Source organism: Centroberyx affinis, unplaced genomic scaffold (assembly GCF_046629955.1).
Source record: "Centroberyx affinis isolate AG114_WGS23_722 - 3 ecotype Tasmania unplaced genomic scaffold, CSIRO-AGI_Caff_v1 ptg001279l_1, whole genome shotgun sequence".
In the NCBI taxonomy this organism is placed as follows: Eukaryota; Metazoa; Chordata; class Actinopteri; order Beryciformes; family Berycidae; genus Centroberyx; species Centroberyx affinis.
Window position 1 is genome coordinate 138,084 of NW_027279788.1, and position 15,126 is coordinate 153,209.

Here is a 15,126-nt window from a genome sequence, read left to right on the forward strand (position 1 = left end):
TGTAATGCATACATGTGGAAATATTCATACATGCATTCATACACACACACACACACACACACACACCTATATGCACGTACATAAGCATAAAACCCTGATGATCACACGTCGGGAGACTGGTACCACACGCCTCCTCGGTCCCAGTGGGATACTCTAGACAGGATGTAGAGAGGACGGGATGGAGGGAATAACAGAATAACGGGAACACGGATATTTCTGGATTCTAACATTGAACTGCTACTGTGTGTGTGTGTGTGTGTGTGTGTGTGTGTGTGTGTGTGTGTGTGTGTGTGTGTACGCACAAAGATGGGGACACAGTGAACCACATCAAACTGGATTCTTATTAGCAGTTCCTGTGCAGGGATTTTGAGTGATGACTCATTCACTCATTAAGACCGTTCCCAAGTCTGGCCACTGCTGAAATATAAATGCATATTTTTCTGCCTGTATATATGTCCAACAAGTACTTTAGCGTGCATGTGATATGTGTTACACGGTGCACAGTGACGGAATGCTATTCTTAGGCAGAAGATTGCGTCAAGCAGTGTTCTCACAGCTTCCAGGTGTGAATATGGTAAATAAAGGGGAATGTTTGTACCTGCAGGCATTATTCAGAACACTGGGCATTATTCAGCACGCTCTTTTACTCATTAGTGTCTGATTTATAAATTTGGCTAATTACTCCATGAACAATAGCCTTGGCCATTTTTGTGTGCATTGCATTAGTTACAGCAGTTACTCTGTGTGTGTGTGTGTTTGTGTGTTGTGTGTGTGAGAGAAGGAGAGAGAGGGAGAGGGAGGGGGGGAGGGAGAGAGAGAGAGAGGGAGAGGCAGGCTCCATTGCTCCAGCTTTAATCTCGGTCTTATTAGTCTCTGGTCAATACACCATCTCATCCTGACGTTCAAAGGACTAAATAACTAAAAAACGGCGCCCCTCCTTCCTTTCATTCCTCCTTCCATTCCTCTCTAATCCCTGGCTTTTTTTCCCTGATCTCCACTGCTGTTTGGTCTTCTCCCCAGTTTACACGCTGACAGCGGTGAATGAATGACAACGAATGTTATTCAAGGAGCAGGGGGAGAAAGTAGCGCAGTATGCCTCCACTCCTTTTTAACATTTAGGTCTGCATTTTGTAAAAACAAAGAGTGTCTGTCTGACTCTGGTTCCCGTGGCGATGCAGTGCATTGTGGGACTGTTTTGACCAGGCTTACTTGCATAATTGAAAAAACTAATGAATGTGGATGATGCCTTGATTAGATTGCGCTCTGCTTGGCTAGAATACAGAGTAGAAGTCACACTGATGCACTGAGATGTTGAAAGGGATATTGAATGGATGGATGGATGGATGGATGGATGGACGGACAGAGGGACAGACACAGAGACATATATGGATAGAAATATAAAAGGCTGATTAACAGATTGGTGTATGAATGGTGTATGAAATAGATTGCAGGATATAGGTGCGGTGGCTGTCAATCAATAAAGGGATTAAGGGAATAGTTAAATGAAACTTGAAGATGGCTCCTTTAGATAACAGCAGATGTAGTATACTCTCTTTACTTAGTGTTGTAGAACAAATTTTTTTTTCTGCTACACGGGAAAAATCAAAGTGTATTAATATATGCAAAGACACAGATGCACTTGCATTCACTTAATCTTTTTCACACAGACATACATACACCCAGATATATTCTCAGATGACTAATATTGATGGTGTATCTTGTGTAGTGTAATCACCTGAGAATCTGGGGATCATTAGTTGCGTTCTGAAGCACGCTCTGTTTGTGTTCCTCTTCTCATTTTCCTCAACAAACCCTCCTTCCCCTTTCGCCCTTGCTCTCCATCTCCCTACATTCTGAATAACGAATGTCATGTTTTACATGTATGTGTGTGTGGTTATTGGTGTGTGAACATGTCTGTGAACATGTGTGTGTTAATGTTGCGTAGGTATTACCAGGAGGGCTACGCACTAAACAGCCAATCCCTGACAGAGACGAGGTCAGCGGGCAGTGGAGCAAGGGTCAACTGGAAAACATTGAGCGACGTTAAGAATGAATGCCTGGGACAAGGAGAGAAGGTATAGCAAACACGCATGCACACACACATACACACACACACACACACACACACGCTCACACTGCAACCAGATGCAGGTTACCTTATTGTGGTCATTGTGACAAGTGGTAGTCTGAAGTAGGCCGATACTAGATTGTGCAGTCACTAACAGGGATGTTCATGAATAGGCCTAATCGATGATCTGTTATTTAGACCTATTCTTGACTGTGTGCAACATCAACGAGTGTTATCAAACTAAACGCTTGAGTTTGGTGTGGGGCGTAAACTTTTTCTTAGTGTCTTGGTGGGAAAATGCTCTTTTTAACTCACCATGTCAAATAGCATAATGTAAACATTCTGTGCTTGCTGGGTTCAAGAGTCAAACTCTGTTCAGACCCTGCAGGAAAGTCCACTGCCCTGCCAAGTGAGCTAAAGCACCAGTGTGGCTGCCTGAGAAATGTATAGGTATTGTATCTCTTTATCCCATGGCTTTATATGCGCAGTGGGGTTTTTGACATTTGTGGGACTGACAGACCAGCCCGGCTGACCGTTCGTCAGAGTGACTTTTATAGTCAATATTCAGACTGAACACACATCAATGGTAAATGTCAGGTTTTGGTGTCAGTCACTCAAAATCAAAGAGCAAGGGCTTATTTCTAGACTTGCCATTTTGCATCGACATTCAATAATCATACAGGGAGAAGCCTATCGTAGAAGAGGAAGAAAGACCAATTTCAACAGAAGCCTCAATAGACCAGAATGTAATGCAGCCACAAGATGTGTTTTGTGTAATTTCTGTAGTTCAATATCAAAATCCCAAATCACTCTACTACTCTCATTAAATGACGTCCTTTCCTTTAGTTCCTTGTCTTTCATCAACATATTGGTGCACACACTAAACGATGTGGCACAGACAAGGGTCACGCACTACAAGATTCTTCACTTGGATTTTGGTTGCGAGGCATCTCGATACTCCGCTATCTCGTGAAAACAAACGCGGAAGGTGACGGGTTTTCACGTGACTTGAGTGTGGCAGATGGAGCTTGACATGGAGCAGCAGCTTCCTGCTTTTGTCGCCTGTGCAGGAAAAGAGGGCCAGACGCTGAATTTGGAGGAGAGAATGGCTGGGGAGACACAAGCATCATGGATTGTCTGTTCTGAGTCTGTTTATCGTTCCCACCTCTTGCACCGGGTTTCTTCACAAGCTCTCATTGGCTACAGTTGATCACAGCTTTTTGACGTATAGTGTGCACCCGCGACTTTTTCTCGACTCGTTCACTTTCACACTCATGCTCCCTCCACCTACACATAAAACCCACAGGTGAAGTTCACGCCTGAAGTCATGTATGAATGTAGGAAATCACTTACTGACATAGAATTAGATGAGGCAGGTTGAAGGAAAGTGAGTAAATAAAATACAAAAAATAAATGACATTTCATCACAAAATATCTCCTGGTATATACTGAACATCACAAATTGGTAATATATAACAATGTAAGAGTACCAGAGGGTGGAATTTTCCTTTAATATATGTTTTCATATAAATGTGCAGCTACACAGAGATCAAACTGGAAAAGGTCACTTACTCGATGCCATCAAGGATGATTTTCTGCTAACAAGCACGGATTTTCTGATTTAGAACTGACTGCTGCTCACCCTCATTTGAATGTAAGCGTTTAGACAAACACATAAATCCACAGTCAGTCTCCCATTCATTGTAAATAGAGCAGCTGCAGGCTGTGCCTTGGTATGACTTCACAGATTAGAGTCATGGTTCTCTTGTTTTAGCTTTGGGAGAGAGCTGGTATTGTTCACATGTTCACAGTACGGATCAAAGTGTCTTATGCTGTTGGAGGATCATGCGAGAACTCTCTCATGGCATTTTAATAAGTTTTGCTTTGGACTATTTCAAGTACAGCGCAGTGTAACTGGTGTGTGCCACTCAAAACGTTCCATCAAATGAATTAGATGTCCAATCTCCCTCATCCCTCAAGTTTGATTTTGAAAGGAACCCGTAAGCAGTTTCTAATTAACGCAGTTTCTAATAAAAAGTTCTAATTACGCGGCGGAGGCAGAGGAAGCCTATGGGGCGTAACACTACCGGAAGGGAAGCAGAGTGGACGGAGAACGTGGGAGAGACGGCGTAGGAGTAGCCCGGCAGAGCCACTCAAACTTCACATCACTTATAAACCTGCATTGAAGGAGAGAAGGAAATGAGGCCATATGAAAAAAAGAGTGAGAGGAAAGAGAGAGAGAGAGAGGAGTGTGGTGACTTAGAGAGAGAAGTGGCAAGGGGGTATTGAGAAAAGGATGCAGAAAGGAACAGTTGAGAGGCAGATGTGGGGAAAGGAGTTGAAAGGTGAGAGTGTGTAAATAATTGAGGCTCAGATTCTTTTCTCCCCTCTGCTTTTTTTTTTCCTCGTTCTCATTCTCTTTTGTCTTCTCACACCCCATTTTTTCTCACTCTCTACCCCATGCACCCCCTTCACCGTTCTTCTCCCCCTTTCTGTAATTGAACGGCTTTAAGGAGGTTGTCTATCACATACTCTGAGGCTGCAGCTTTGGTAATAATGGAATCCCATTCATTAGGTTTTAGTTTGAAGGAATCTAATTTAGCATTCTACCTGGTTTGCCTGCATGCATGTGCATGACTGTGACTCTGTGTGTGTGTGTGTGTGCGTGTCTGCGTCTGTGTGTCTTGTGTGTGCATGTGCGTGTGTACGCCATTTCTAATTAATGTAGTCTTGTGTGTATGTGTGTGTACGTGTGTGTGTGTGTGTGTTGGGGTTCTAGGACAAGTATTTAAGTTGGCATGTGCAACCACGTCAATTATGTGAAGTAGATTTTCACTTCGTTGCCCTGCCACATACAAATTTTAATTGCATTTGGGTGCCAGAAGGTGACACAGGGATTTAGTGTGATAGGAATGAAAACTATTTTCAAAATGCTCTGCGTGCGTGTGTGTGTGTGTGTGTGTGTGTGTCTGTGTGTGTCTGTGTGCATGTGCTTGCGTTGTATGTATCTTTAGGTAAGCCTGTATTCACTGATGTATGTGTGTGTATGTGTGTGTTTGCGTGTATCTGTTTTTGTGTGTGATATTAGTCATGCTGTTCTTCTAGGTTCTCCTCAGTGTGCTTAAGGTTAAGACTTTGCCCAAGGCTTCCGTGTACACACTGGAATACAGAGGGAGAGGAAAAAAGCAGAGCGAGAAAGGGAGAGACGATGACAAATGCAGGGGGATTTATTCAGTCTAGTCGTGATGGAATTTTCTGTGGTCCAGATCCCGCTGACCTCCATCCTTACATTCTCGGTAGCATCTGCCGACATCACAAGGCCTCGACAAGCCCCCGAATCAGGAGGCTTTCTTTTCGTTCCACCACATCCACCCCCCTGCCACCTTCCCTACGCATCGCCATCCCACCTCGCAGCGCTCCAATCTACCCAAGTCTGCAAAATCTGATGAGGCAGGCATGCAGGCGGAAAAACACGAGAGTGGGAGAGGGCTGTTGCTAACGGGGTAAATTCTCCCAATTAAAAAAAAATAAAAAAAATCCTTGTTAGCTTGTGTTTTGGAGGGGCTCTCACTGTGTGGCATGGGTAGATGGATGGGTGGACAGATTATAAGGCTGTGACTCAGTGTTGGCTAGGGGGAAGGAAGTGTCAGAGGGCTGTAAGTCTGACTGACAGTATCTGTAGAGGTCACAGGGACGCAGGACAGTCAGCCATCTCACAAGGGATGCAGAGAACTTAATGGCCTTTTTACATTCACTGCAATTGCCGAACACTTTACAGAAAATATGTGGGTTGTATAACCGAGGCGCAGCATCGCTCAGTCGGTGTGTGTTTGTGTGTGAATTTGGCCAGCGTCCTAGAGAGAGTCTTTGATAGACTCATTTAGGCCAACATTAGTAATGAGTCTGGCCCAGCTCTAGCTTGTAGTTGTTGTTTAGAATGCATTTTAAAGGATTTCATTTTAAATTCTGGCTCTCATTCCAACATCTTGTTTAAGACCTGCTCTCCTGGTAGAAGAAGTGCCCTCTGGTGAGGCTGGCAGAAATTATGTAGAGATTGATTGACCCGAGCCGCTTTGTTTTTGTTAGGCCTATCTGTGTTTGCGTACATGTGTGTATCTGTGTGTGTGTGTGTGTGTGTGTGTGTGCGCCCTTATTTGTTTGTAGTCACACAAGTGCATGCCTCTGTTTGTTTGTAATACGCATGTGTGTCTGTGTGCATGCATGTGTGTATGTGTACGTCTCTTCCCTGGGAGACAGAGTTCATCTGCTGTGTGCATTCTTTATATTTATATTTATGGAAATGGAATGCTGCGCCTCTCCACAGGATGAGAGAATAGCCTTTTTCTCTCAGAATTAGCATTTCTTTCCTCTTTAGCTGTTGATTCTACCAGTGTGAGTTCTGCCGCCTAAGGTGCTAATATCCGTTTAAATTACCGCAACGCCGCTGCATTTTAATTTGATTCTGTTTGACTGTGTACGCTTTAATTTAAATTCATAACTGAAAAAGTTTAACTCATTGTATCTGTATTGCAAATGTGTAAGTCTGATGGGGATCTTTGCATATAACCTTGCATGTTTTCTGTGTGTGTGTGTGAGTGTGCGTGTGTGTGTGTGCAGACTTTATGTATTAGACAGGGAGAAAGAGATTAGGCCCATCTTGCATCTATTATGCATAGAATTCTCATACTCCCTCTGCTCGCTCTTTAAACTGTTCCAAGATTGTTTGGAAGTCAAATAGAGATGTGTAAACAGCAAGCATCTACCAGCTGGACAGACTTGTTGGCAACAGTTTTATTGACGATGCCAAGTTTGATCTGAGTTTTTATTTTTTTTATGTTTTTTAACTGTAGGGAGCTTAAACACATTGGAGGGCGTCCTGTGTGCACTTGGTTTTGCTCATCCCCTTTTCATTCTTTCTCTCTCAATAATTATTATGAAAGAAAATGCAAAGAAAATGCTAAACTTCTCTCTCTGTCCTTTTTTTTCCTCTCTGTCAGCTTACTCCTCTGGCATGGACCTGCACATAATTGACAAAAATCATATTGTGACTGAAATATGGTGATTGCGATGTGAAATGTAGTGATAGCTTTTTTACTCTTTTTTTTTGGCACAAAATTCAATTTGTAAAAAATCCTGAAAATAAATGCTAATGCTTAAGGTTTACCCGGTTTGAATAGAATAAAAGATTGTCCAATTTGCACCTCGATTTGCGGTGTAGATATTCTCCACAGTAGCAATCATTGTTTAAGGGGGAACCTGAAGCGTCTTTCCATCTGGAAAAAATGGCAGCCTCTTACATGATAGAAAATGCAGTAAGCAATAGTGATTTTGATTGTTTTTTGATTAATCGTGCAGCTCTATCCCCATCTTTTGATGTCTTCCTCTCTCCTGTTTTTATTATCCTTTCCCAGGCAGAGTACTTCAGCTGCGTGGCCACGGTGCTGTACTGCCGTAAGGAGAATTGTCTGTACCAGGCGTGTCCCTCTGCAGACTGCAGCAAGAAGGTCATAGACCAGCAGAACGGACTGTACCGCTGTGAAAAGTGTAACAAAGAGTTCCCCAACTTTAAGTACAGACTCTTACTTTCTGTAAGTTCAAACCAGACTTAGGTCTAAACCAAAACTTTGAGGAATATTGTAACTTCTGTGATCGCACACAAACAAACACACACACACTCACTTATCACACAGTCACACGTACACAAAATCACACTCGCCTTCATCCCCTCTCTTTGTCTCCCAGGCTAACATCGCAGACTTCGGGGATAACCAGTGGGTGACATGCTTCCAGGAGACAGCTGAGGTCCTGCTAGGTCACAGTGCAGAAACACTGGGACAGCTCAGAGAAGCAGTGAGACATACACACACACACACACACTCACACACACACACATGCACACATATCCGTACACTTCCACACACAGTTCTGCCTAAAATAGGCTGTCCACATCCTGACAAGAAAATTGCCTTTTCAATTTTTCCAGAAGGTCTAACTTCAATGGACTACTTCCTGTAAACCGCTGTGCTGTCCTCATGCGTTCTGGCCTTGACTTTGTTTACCTTCTTCTTCTTTTTTTTTTTTTTTTGCTTTGTGTGTGTGTGTGTGTCTTTGTTTGTTCCTAAGGACGACGCTGTATTCGACGAAGTCTTCCAGAAAGCCAACTTCACAACTCACATCTTTAAAATCAGAATGAAGCTGGAGACCTACAACGTAAGTGGCTATAAACTGGAGCACAATAGAATTTGATACAATGCAATTTAGTTTCCGAGGAATAAAAGAGGAGAATTGAATGACACACAATGGAGCTCATCATTGTCCTCCAAGAAATGAGAGTTCTTTCAGTGATTTCTGCCTAATAGGAAAACTCGACTGTGATTGGCTGGTGGATGTCCATTACAAACAACTATCTTATCACTGTTCCAAATTAATACACTAGCAGGCATTCTATTTCAGCCATACACTGGCATAATGGTTTGAATAAATGGGCTTTCAAAATGCCCAAGATAGCAATGAAGTGCTATTGTCGTGAAAGCAGTAAATGGTCTTGTTTAGTCGTGGTTTCGCAATATGACAAACCAAAAAGTAGGGAAAGGCTACATAGATATAGGCTATAGAGAGGGGAGATAAAGACAATATAACAAACCCCTGGCTAACATTAGCTAGAAACATAAACCTGATTCTCTGTCAGTTGACAGTGACAACATTTCAGCTACAAAACCATATAAAATGCAGCAGTTAAATAAGTTTATGTATGAAAATATAGATTTTTTTTTTAAATGATAGAGGTATAAAAACTAACATTGTTTACAGATTTGGTATTTTGATCGCCACTAAGTATTTCACTGGCTATTAGAAACCTTTAGGATGAGCTGGCAGCAGGCTGAAGTGGTAGGTTTTTGCTGAACAATGAGAGAAAGTTGCTAGTGGAACTATCTTGCTAAACAAACATTGAAAAGTTTCCGATTTTATTATCTGTGGCAAGCGGTCCTGGTATCAAACAGATAATACGTTTAATTAATGGACTCAATGTCACTCATGAATTTCTAACAACCAGACACGTCGTCAGTTATTATCTCTCACAGAAATGTAGATCCAAGCAAGTAGAGCTACAACACAAGATGTGCAGAATACGACATAATCACAACACAATGTCAATCACATCATGTTGAAAACATCTGAAAACATTTCAGTCAGTCAGTATCACAGGGACCTGGGACTTGTTATGTAGCCAGTGCACTTGGGATAACAGAAAACAAATACGGCTGTGGATTCATTTCTCTTAATTAGGCACTAATTAGCATTTAGCTATTGTCTGTCTAAGCCTAATTAGCTTAATTATTGAAAGGCTAATTTGCTACTTGGGGCACATACTGACAGTCTGAGTGGAATGATTGAGATGTAGCTTGGGCTCGGAGCTGTCCGGTGTGTGACCTCAACAAAACCTACTCTGGGATACAATGCAGAGCTCAGAAGCAGATCTGCATATTCTGGAGAAGTATGCACAATTCATATGATAATGTGCTGCTCTTGAAAAGTTTGGCAATTGCACAAAAAAGTCTGGAGAAATATTGTTATTCAGTCCTGATACACATGAATACACATTTTCTGTAGCTGTAGGCTCATTTGACATACGGTGATATTTGTTGCAGTGAAGAGTAATGTTCAGCTGCGGAGTGATATGGCTAGGTGACAGTCAGTGAGCTATCGGCATACTCAGGTTACTCACCAGTTAAAGTCTGGAGAAATACTGGAAAATGTATGGGAACAGTGGTATAATGGCAGTCTCAAACTGGGATTTAGTTCTAAATGTTTAGATATTATCTTATTTAAAAGTTGTTTTTCATTGTTGTAGAATATTAGTGGTAAGATTTGACCTCTATAGCCAAAATGGGAATAGATCCCCTTTACTGAGCTCTGCCAGTGAAGTTCAAAATTGATACATAATTTGATAATTTAATGTTATACTGGAGACTTACACTTATTTTGTCCAGAATAGATAATGTTTAGGCTAGTAATTATTAAGCTATGAACTTGATTTAGGCTGACAGAGCCATTGTAAGTGTCACACGGTCTGCAGAGCCTCTGCTTCACTATTGTGCAGCGTCTTTCTCTCTCTCCGTCGACTCTCTCCCCCAGACTTGTGCACAGCTCACAGCGGCAAGGTTAGTTGACACAAGACAAACAGATCAAACTTCTGTCACGCTGATTTCATAAAAGTAGAGCGATGTAATGAAATGTTGAAGCTCAACAAGATTAATGAACTCACACAATTTGTGCTGCACCACTTTCCGTAACGAGAGAGAGAGAGAGAGAGAGAGAGAGCAACCATGGTTAGGATAATTTTTAGAGTTGTGGTTTAAACTTCTTTTGCAAACACATGTGTCTCATGTTGGTATTATAACATTTAGGGCAGAGCAGAGATGATAAACTACCGCTTGTTAGACTTAACAAGCACAATGCACTCAAATCCCCAAAAGTTTTCTGTGCTGTCTACTATAAATATTAGACCCCACAGGCCTATAGCTGAATGTTACATATTTGCTGATTGCAGTGGTACAGTGTGAGTTATTGTAGAGTCTCTGTTTTTACTTTTGACGAAGTTCAGCCCATGACCTATATTTTATGATTAAAAAAGAAGTAGACTATCTGTAAATGTCAGCCTACAGTTCATGACAAATTATAGTTTTGTTAAAGTTTAAAGTAATAGCCCATGACATTTTCATATTAATAAATGTCCTATTTGTTTTCTATTCTCTATCACCGATTGATGTAACACAACAGGGATTCAATCTATATTCACTTCACGAAAGCTTTTACATTTACTGTTCTAAACACCCGGTACAATAATAGAAACACATCACAGTACTGGACACACTGTTTGATTGACAAGTGGTCTCTGGGAAATGCAAAATATAACACCACAGCAGAGACTGTATAATCACCAAATTTGTTGCCAAAAAATATATGTATACAGTATATTAAAAAAAGATCTTGCTGAAGAGCATTAATTTATATTTTAATCAGTATAGATGACATGTAGAAAATTAAGATTCTAATAGTTACATTTGGTTTATATCTAAATATAGATAAATGTACAAATGTTGAGGAGGCAGAATAAAGTAGAACCTGGCAGACAAAACATGTAGAATTTCTTTAAATGTGATGCTATCTCAGCTGTCTGTCAGGTCTGATTGAGGCGGTGCCTCTGAGAGGTGGGAGAGCAGGAAGTGAATCTGATGCTACTTCCAGGTCGCTACAGAGCTCAGTATGGTTGATGGGCCAGTTAATAGAATTCAGACCAAACTGAATATCAGATTTATCCTGCAGGATCGGGAGCACACATGAGTGTGTTGTCTGCATAAACATCAAATTTGCATTTGTTAAAAGCCAATCCAATATTATTTATACAGTTGGTATTTGGGAATGGGCTGAAGCGTTTATTTGTAATGAATTCCGTCCACTAAGCTATATTGAGTCTTATCATGTGTGTACTTTCTTTAATCGATTCCACGCTAACTGCATGTTCATTACCCTAATTATTTGTGAAGTTTGTGTGTGTGTGTGTGTGTGTGCATGTGAGAGAGAGAGAGAGAGACTACATTATCAGCATTAGATCGGTAGATCAATGATCATCAATTAGTCAAGTTACACTATCATGATGCACCTTTCATTTTAAGCTGATGATACTACGCTCTACTTGATTATCAACAGGATAGAATAAGTGTGTTTTGAGTTGCAAAAAGATGTGTGTGTGGATCTGGCTTTGTCTGGATGAGTGCCTTGAACGTGTTTTTATGTGGATACAAGTGCTTCTGTCTGTGTGTGTGTGTGCGTGTGTGTGTGCGTGTGCGTGCATCTATCTGTCTGAAGTGAATGAATTGATTTTGTCTCAATGAATACATTAGTGTCAGAGAGGAGCTCTTTTTCCTTCTCTATGTTAACAGACGGGCCATTGAGAGCCACACACATACACTTAACATTCACTTTGCATTATCAACAGTCCACACTGTGCAGAGGCCTTGTCAACATCACAAGCGGGACCTTCGCTGTCCCCACTCTGTAAAAAAAGATTTGAGAAAATTCTCACATGGCTGAAGGTGAACACTTTTGTGTGGATGCTACACATGGACACAGTATAAAACCTTGCTATTCAGAGCCATGTGAATGTCATATTTTACCTGAATTACCCAGTGAAACCACATTTCTGTATATATGTGACCTCCACCTGGAAATTTGATGATGATGGTAGATGGAAGGATAAATATTATACTTACGTCTGTAAATTTGATATATTTGATAATGTGAATAGCTTTTGACAAAGCACACCTGCACACCTGGACACATTTCTCTACACATCACCAGCTTTCTGTATACCTGATAGTGTGAATAAATTACAATGCACACTTGCACATCCGCTCTGTAAATCTAATAATAAGAAGAGAACCAACAGTGCGTATTTTTGACACCCTGCAATTATGTCGTAAATTTGTAAATGTTCATACGCTGTAAATCCATATAGTTTTGTATTTTAATCAGTATGTTCTGTTGATTGTAATTACTGGTTGCATTTTATGCCTTGATTTATACCTTGATATATACTTGATTGGCTCCATTCTCATTCATGTCCTATAGCCATTGCTAGATAGTATTCTTTACAGCTTTTAACAACTCAGTTTCTCAATTGGGGTCCTTAAAGTTTTATCTAATCTAACCTTCTGATACATTATAATCTTATCAGATTCCCGTAGAGTTTGTATATGATGCATATGAGTGTATTTGTAAGTGGTGTTGTGTCTGGCTGTGTGTGAAGATGTCTGCCTACATATTCGTCTTCATTCAGGTGTCCATAAGTGGTGCCAGTTCATTTCAATGGGCACAAGCACGCCCCTATCTGTAATTGAATTGCAGAATAGGGGTGAATGTTAGGCCGCTGAGTAATTGTTTTCTCCAGATGTGATTGTAATATTCGTGGAGACGCATCAAATTAAAAAGCTTTCTCCCTCTCAGTACGCTGTCCTTTGGAAGACCATTGTTTTTAAATAAGTTGTCACCTTCTGTCAAGTGGGACCTTTGTCTTGACAACCCCCTGTATCGTTTAATTTGCCTGCCATCCTCAGGTAGATGCAAATTGAAAATATTAATAGAGCTATTGAATCATATATGAGATAATGGGCAAAATGAAAACCATTGTTGCTGGTTGTCCAAAGAGTCTTAGCGGAATTGTTAATTGTGTCATTAATTTATTGTCATGGGGTTAATCCATCTAATTTTGTGTGAAGAGGAATTTTTGGGTCTTGAGGCTTTATGAGGAAACACAACATCGTCGACTATATGTGCAGTGTGTCTTACCAGCGGAGGTTGTTCGGATTAAAGAAAAGTTTGTAAGTCTGAATTACATTGAATTAGGGGACCAAAGCTTTCTTAAAATAAGACACTTGCATGCACATATTTACCTTGTGGCATTTTATTTGCTCTTATAAACTGTTGAAATTTCAACAATTATGTGTAACATGGAAAAGTAGAATATATTGCATATCTTGTTCATTAAGCCCATTTACTCATCAATTCAGAATTCTGAGGTTCAATTAAATGTGTTGCTACTTGTCAGAAATGTCAGTTTATCTGACGGTGCTACAGTCATGTCAACACATTTCTTTTCCCTCTTCAGGATGAGAGTCGTGTGAAGGCAACAGTAATCGAAATCCAGCCAGTAGACCACAGGGAATACAGCAGGAGACTCCTCAGCAGCATCCGCAAAATGGCCAGCTGAACTTGATCCCGGTCGTCAAAATGGCCGCCTGGTGATGAAACGCGTCTTTGACCGGTCGCTGACTTTTTCCACCAGTGAGATAACGGCATATCTGGCTGAGGCAGCAGAGGGGCAACCAAAGATTCATCTGATTAAGCGGCAGCCAAACAAAAGACTGATATTTAGCTTTCCTCTTTCTTCCAACAAATGTCTGGTCAGTTGTGACACTGTGGAAATTTCATGTAGATGACTTTTACCTTTAATTTAATGACGTTTTTAACAAAGAAGTTTGACTTGCTTTGGTTACAAAGAACTTTGGTTTAGACCTTCTTACATTTTTATTTTATTTTCTTCTCATGAGTGACGAAAAGTGAAGACATTTTTAATGTATCTCGTGTTATTTGGTATTTTATGTGAGTCGTTGTAGCTGACCTCTTTAGAGGTCCTTTTTCCTTTTTTATTTAGGTCTCTAGCTTTAGACATCATTAGGTCATCATCTGCTCAGTGTTTGTTTAATAAGATTTTAGAGAGAGATGACTCACAAATTTATTTCATTTTCATTGTTTTATTTTAAAAAAAATCAAGCTGGAGATAAATGTCTGTGGGAGATGCACATGTTAGCATGTGACTGTGTGGATTTAGTGATGAATGCTTGTTAAAATGACTCTTTGTTTGATGAGTGTTTAAAAATTTGTTTTACTCTCTCCGTGTCATTTTTGTGTTCTTGCATCTATATTAGAGTGGGTGTTTTCCTTCTGGACTTCCAATAATGTCAAACAAGAGAAGAGAGCAATTAAAAAGATGTTAAGTTAACAGTGTTTGTCTTCATCATCCATGCTTCTTGCTGTGTGTGTGTGTGTGTGTGTGTGTGTGTGTGTGTGTCAATAATTAACAATTCAAACAAAATAACATTTATTAACCCCTATAATGTAATATCCCGTTTACAGCCCTAAATGCAAAGATCAATAATTAAAAAAAAAAAAATGTTCTTTATTCCAATGTATTGAGACATTCAATAACTGTGTTGGATCAGTCTTGTAGAAACTCATCAGCATCAGTTCAAACAGTTCAAAATGATGTTGCTAGGGGCCAATTTTTTCTAAAAGGCCACTCTAGACCTTTCAGGTTCTATATGGACCCACTAATTGTTCTTAAAATAATAAGGAATCAAAAACATTTTATTGGCCAAGTATTTGCACATACAAGGAATGCAGCTTAGAGGTTGCTTGTGTTGCTTATGTTAAAAGACAGAGAAGAATAAAAGACAATATAAACCAATAAAAACTGATATAAAAAAACAATATAGAAA

The 15,126-nt window shown here is 40.3% G+C and overlaps 1 protein-coding gene across 3 annotated transcripts in view; it reads left to right on the forward strand.

Annotated features, from left to right (window-relative positions):
- LOC139648987 (replication protein A 70 kDa DNA-binding subunit-like) overlaps window positions 1-14,614 on the forward strand; it is a 31,352-nt gene extending 16,738 nt beyond the window's left edge. For all 3 annotated transcript variants that reach the window (XM_071525271.1, XM_071525272.1, XM_071525273.1), the window contains exons 13-17: window positions 1,946-2,075; window positions 7,480-7,656; window positions 7,811-7,918; window positions 8,192-8,278; window positions 13,737-14,614. In XM_071525271.1, the coding sequence (XP_071381372.1) occupies window positions 1,946-2,075; window positions 7,480-7,656; window positions 7,811-7,918; window positions 8,192-8,278; window positions 13,737-13,838 (604 nt within the window). In that variant the 3' untranslated portion in view covers window positions 13,839-14,614. The remainder of the gene's footprint in view (window positions 1-1,945; window positions 2,076-7,479; window positions 7,657-7,810; window positions 7,919-8,191; window positions 8,279-13,736) is intronic.
- Window positions 14,615-15,126: the final 512 nt, after the last annotated feature.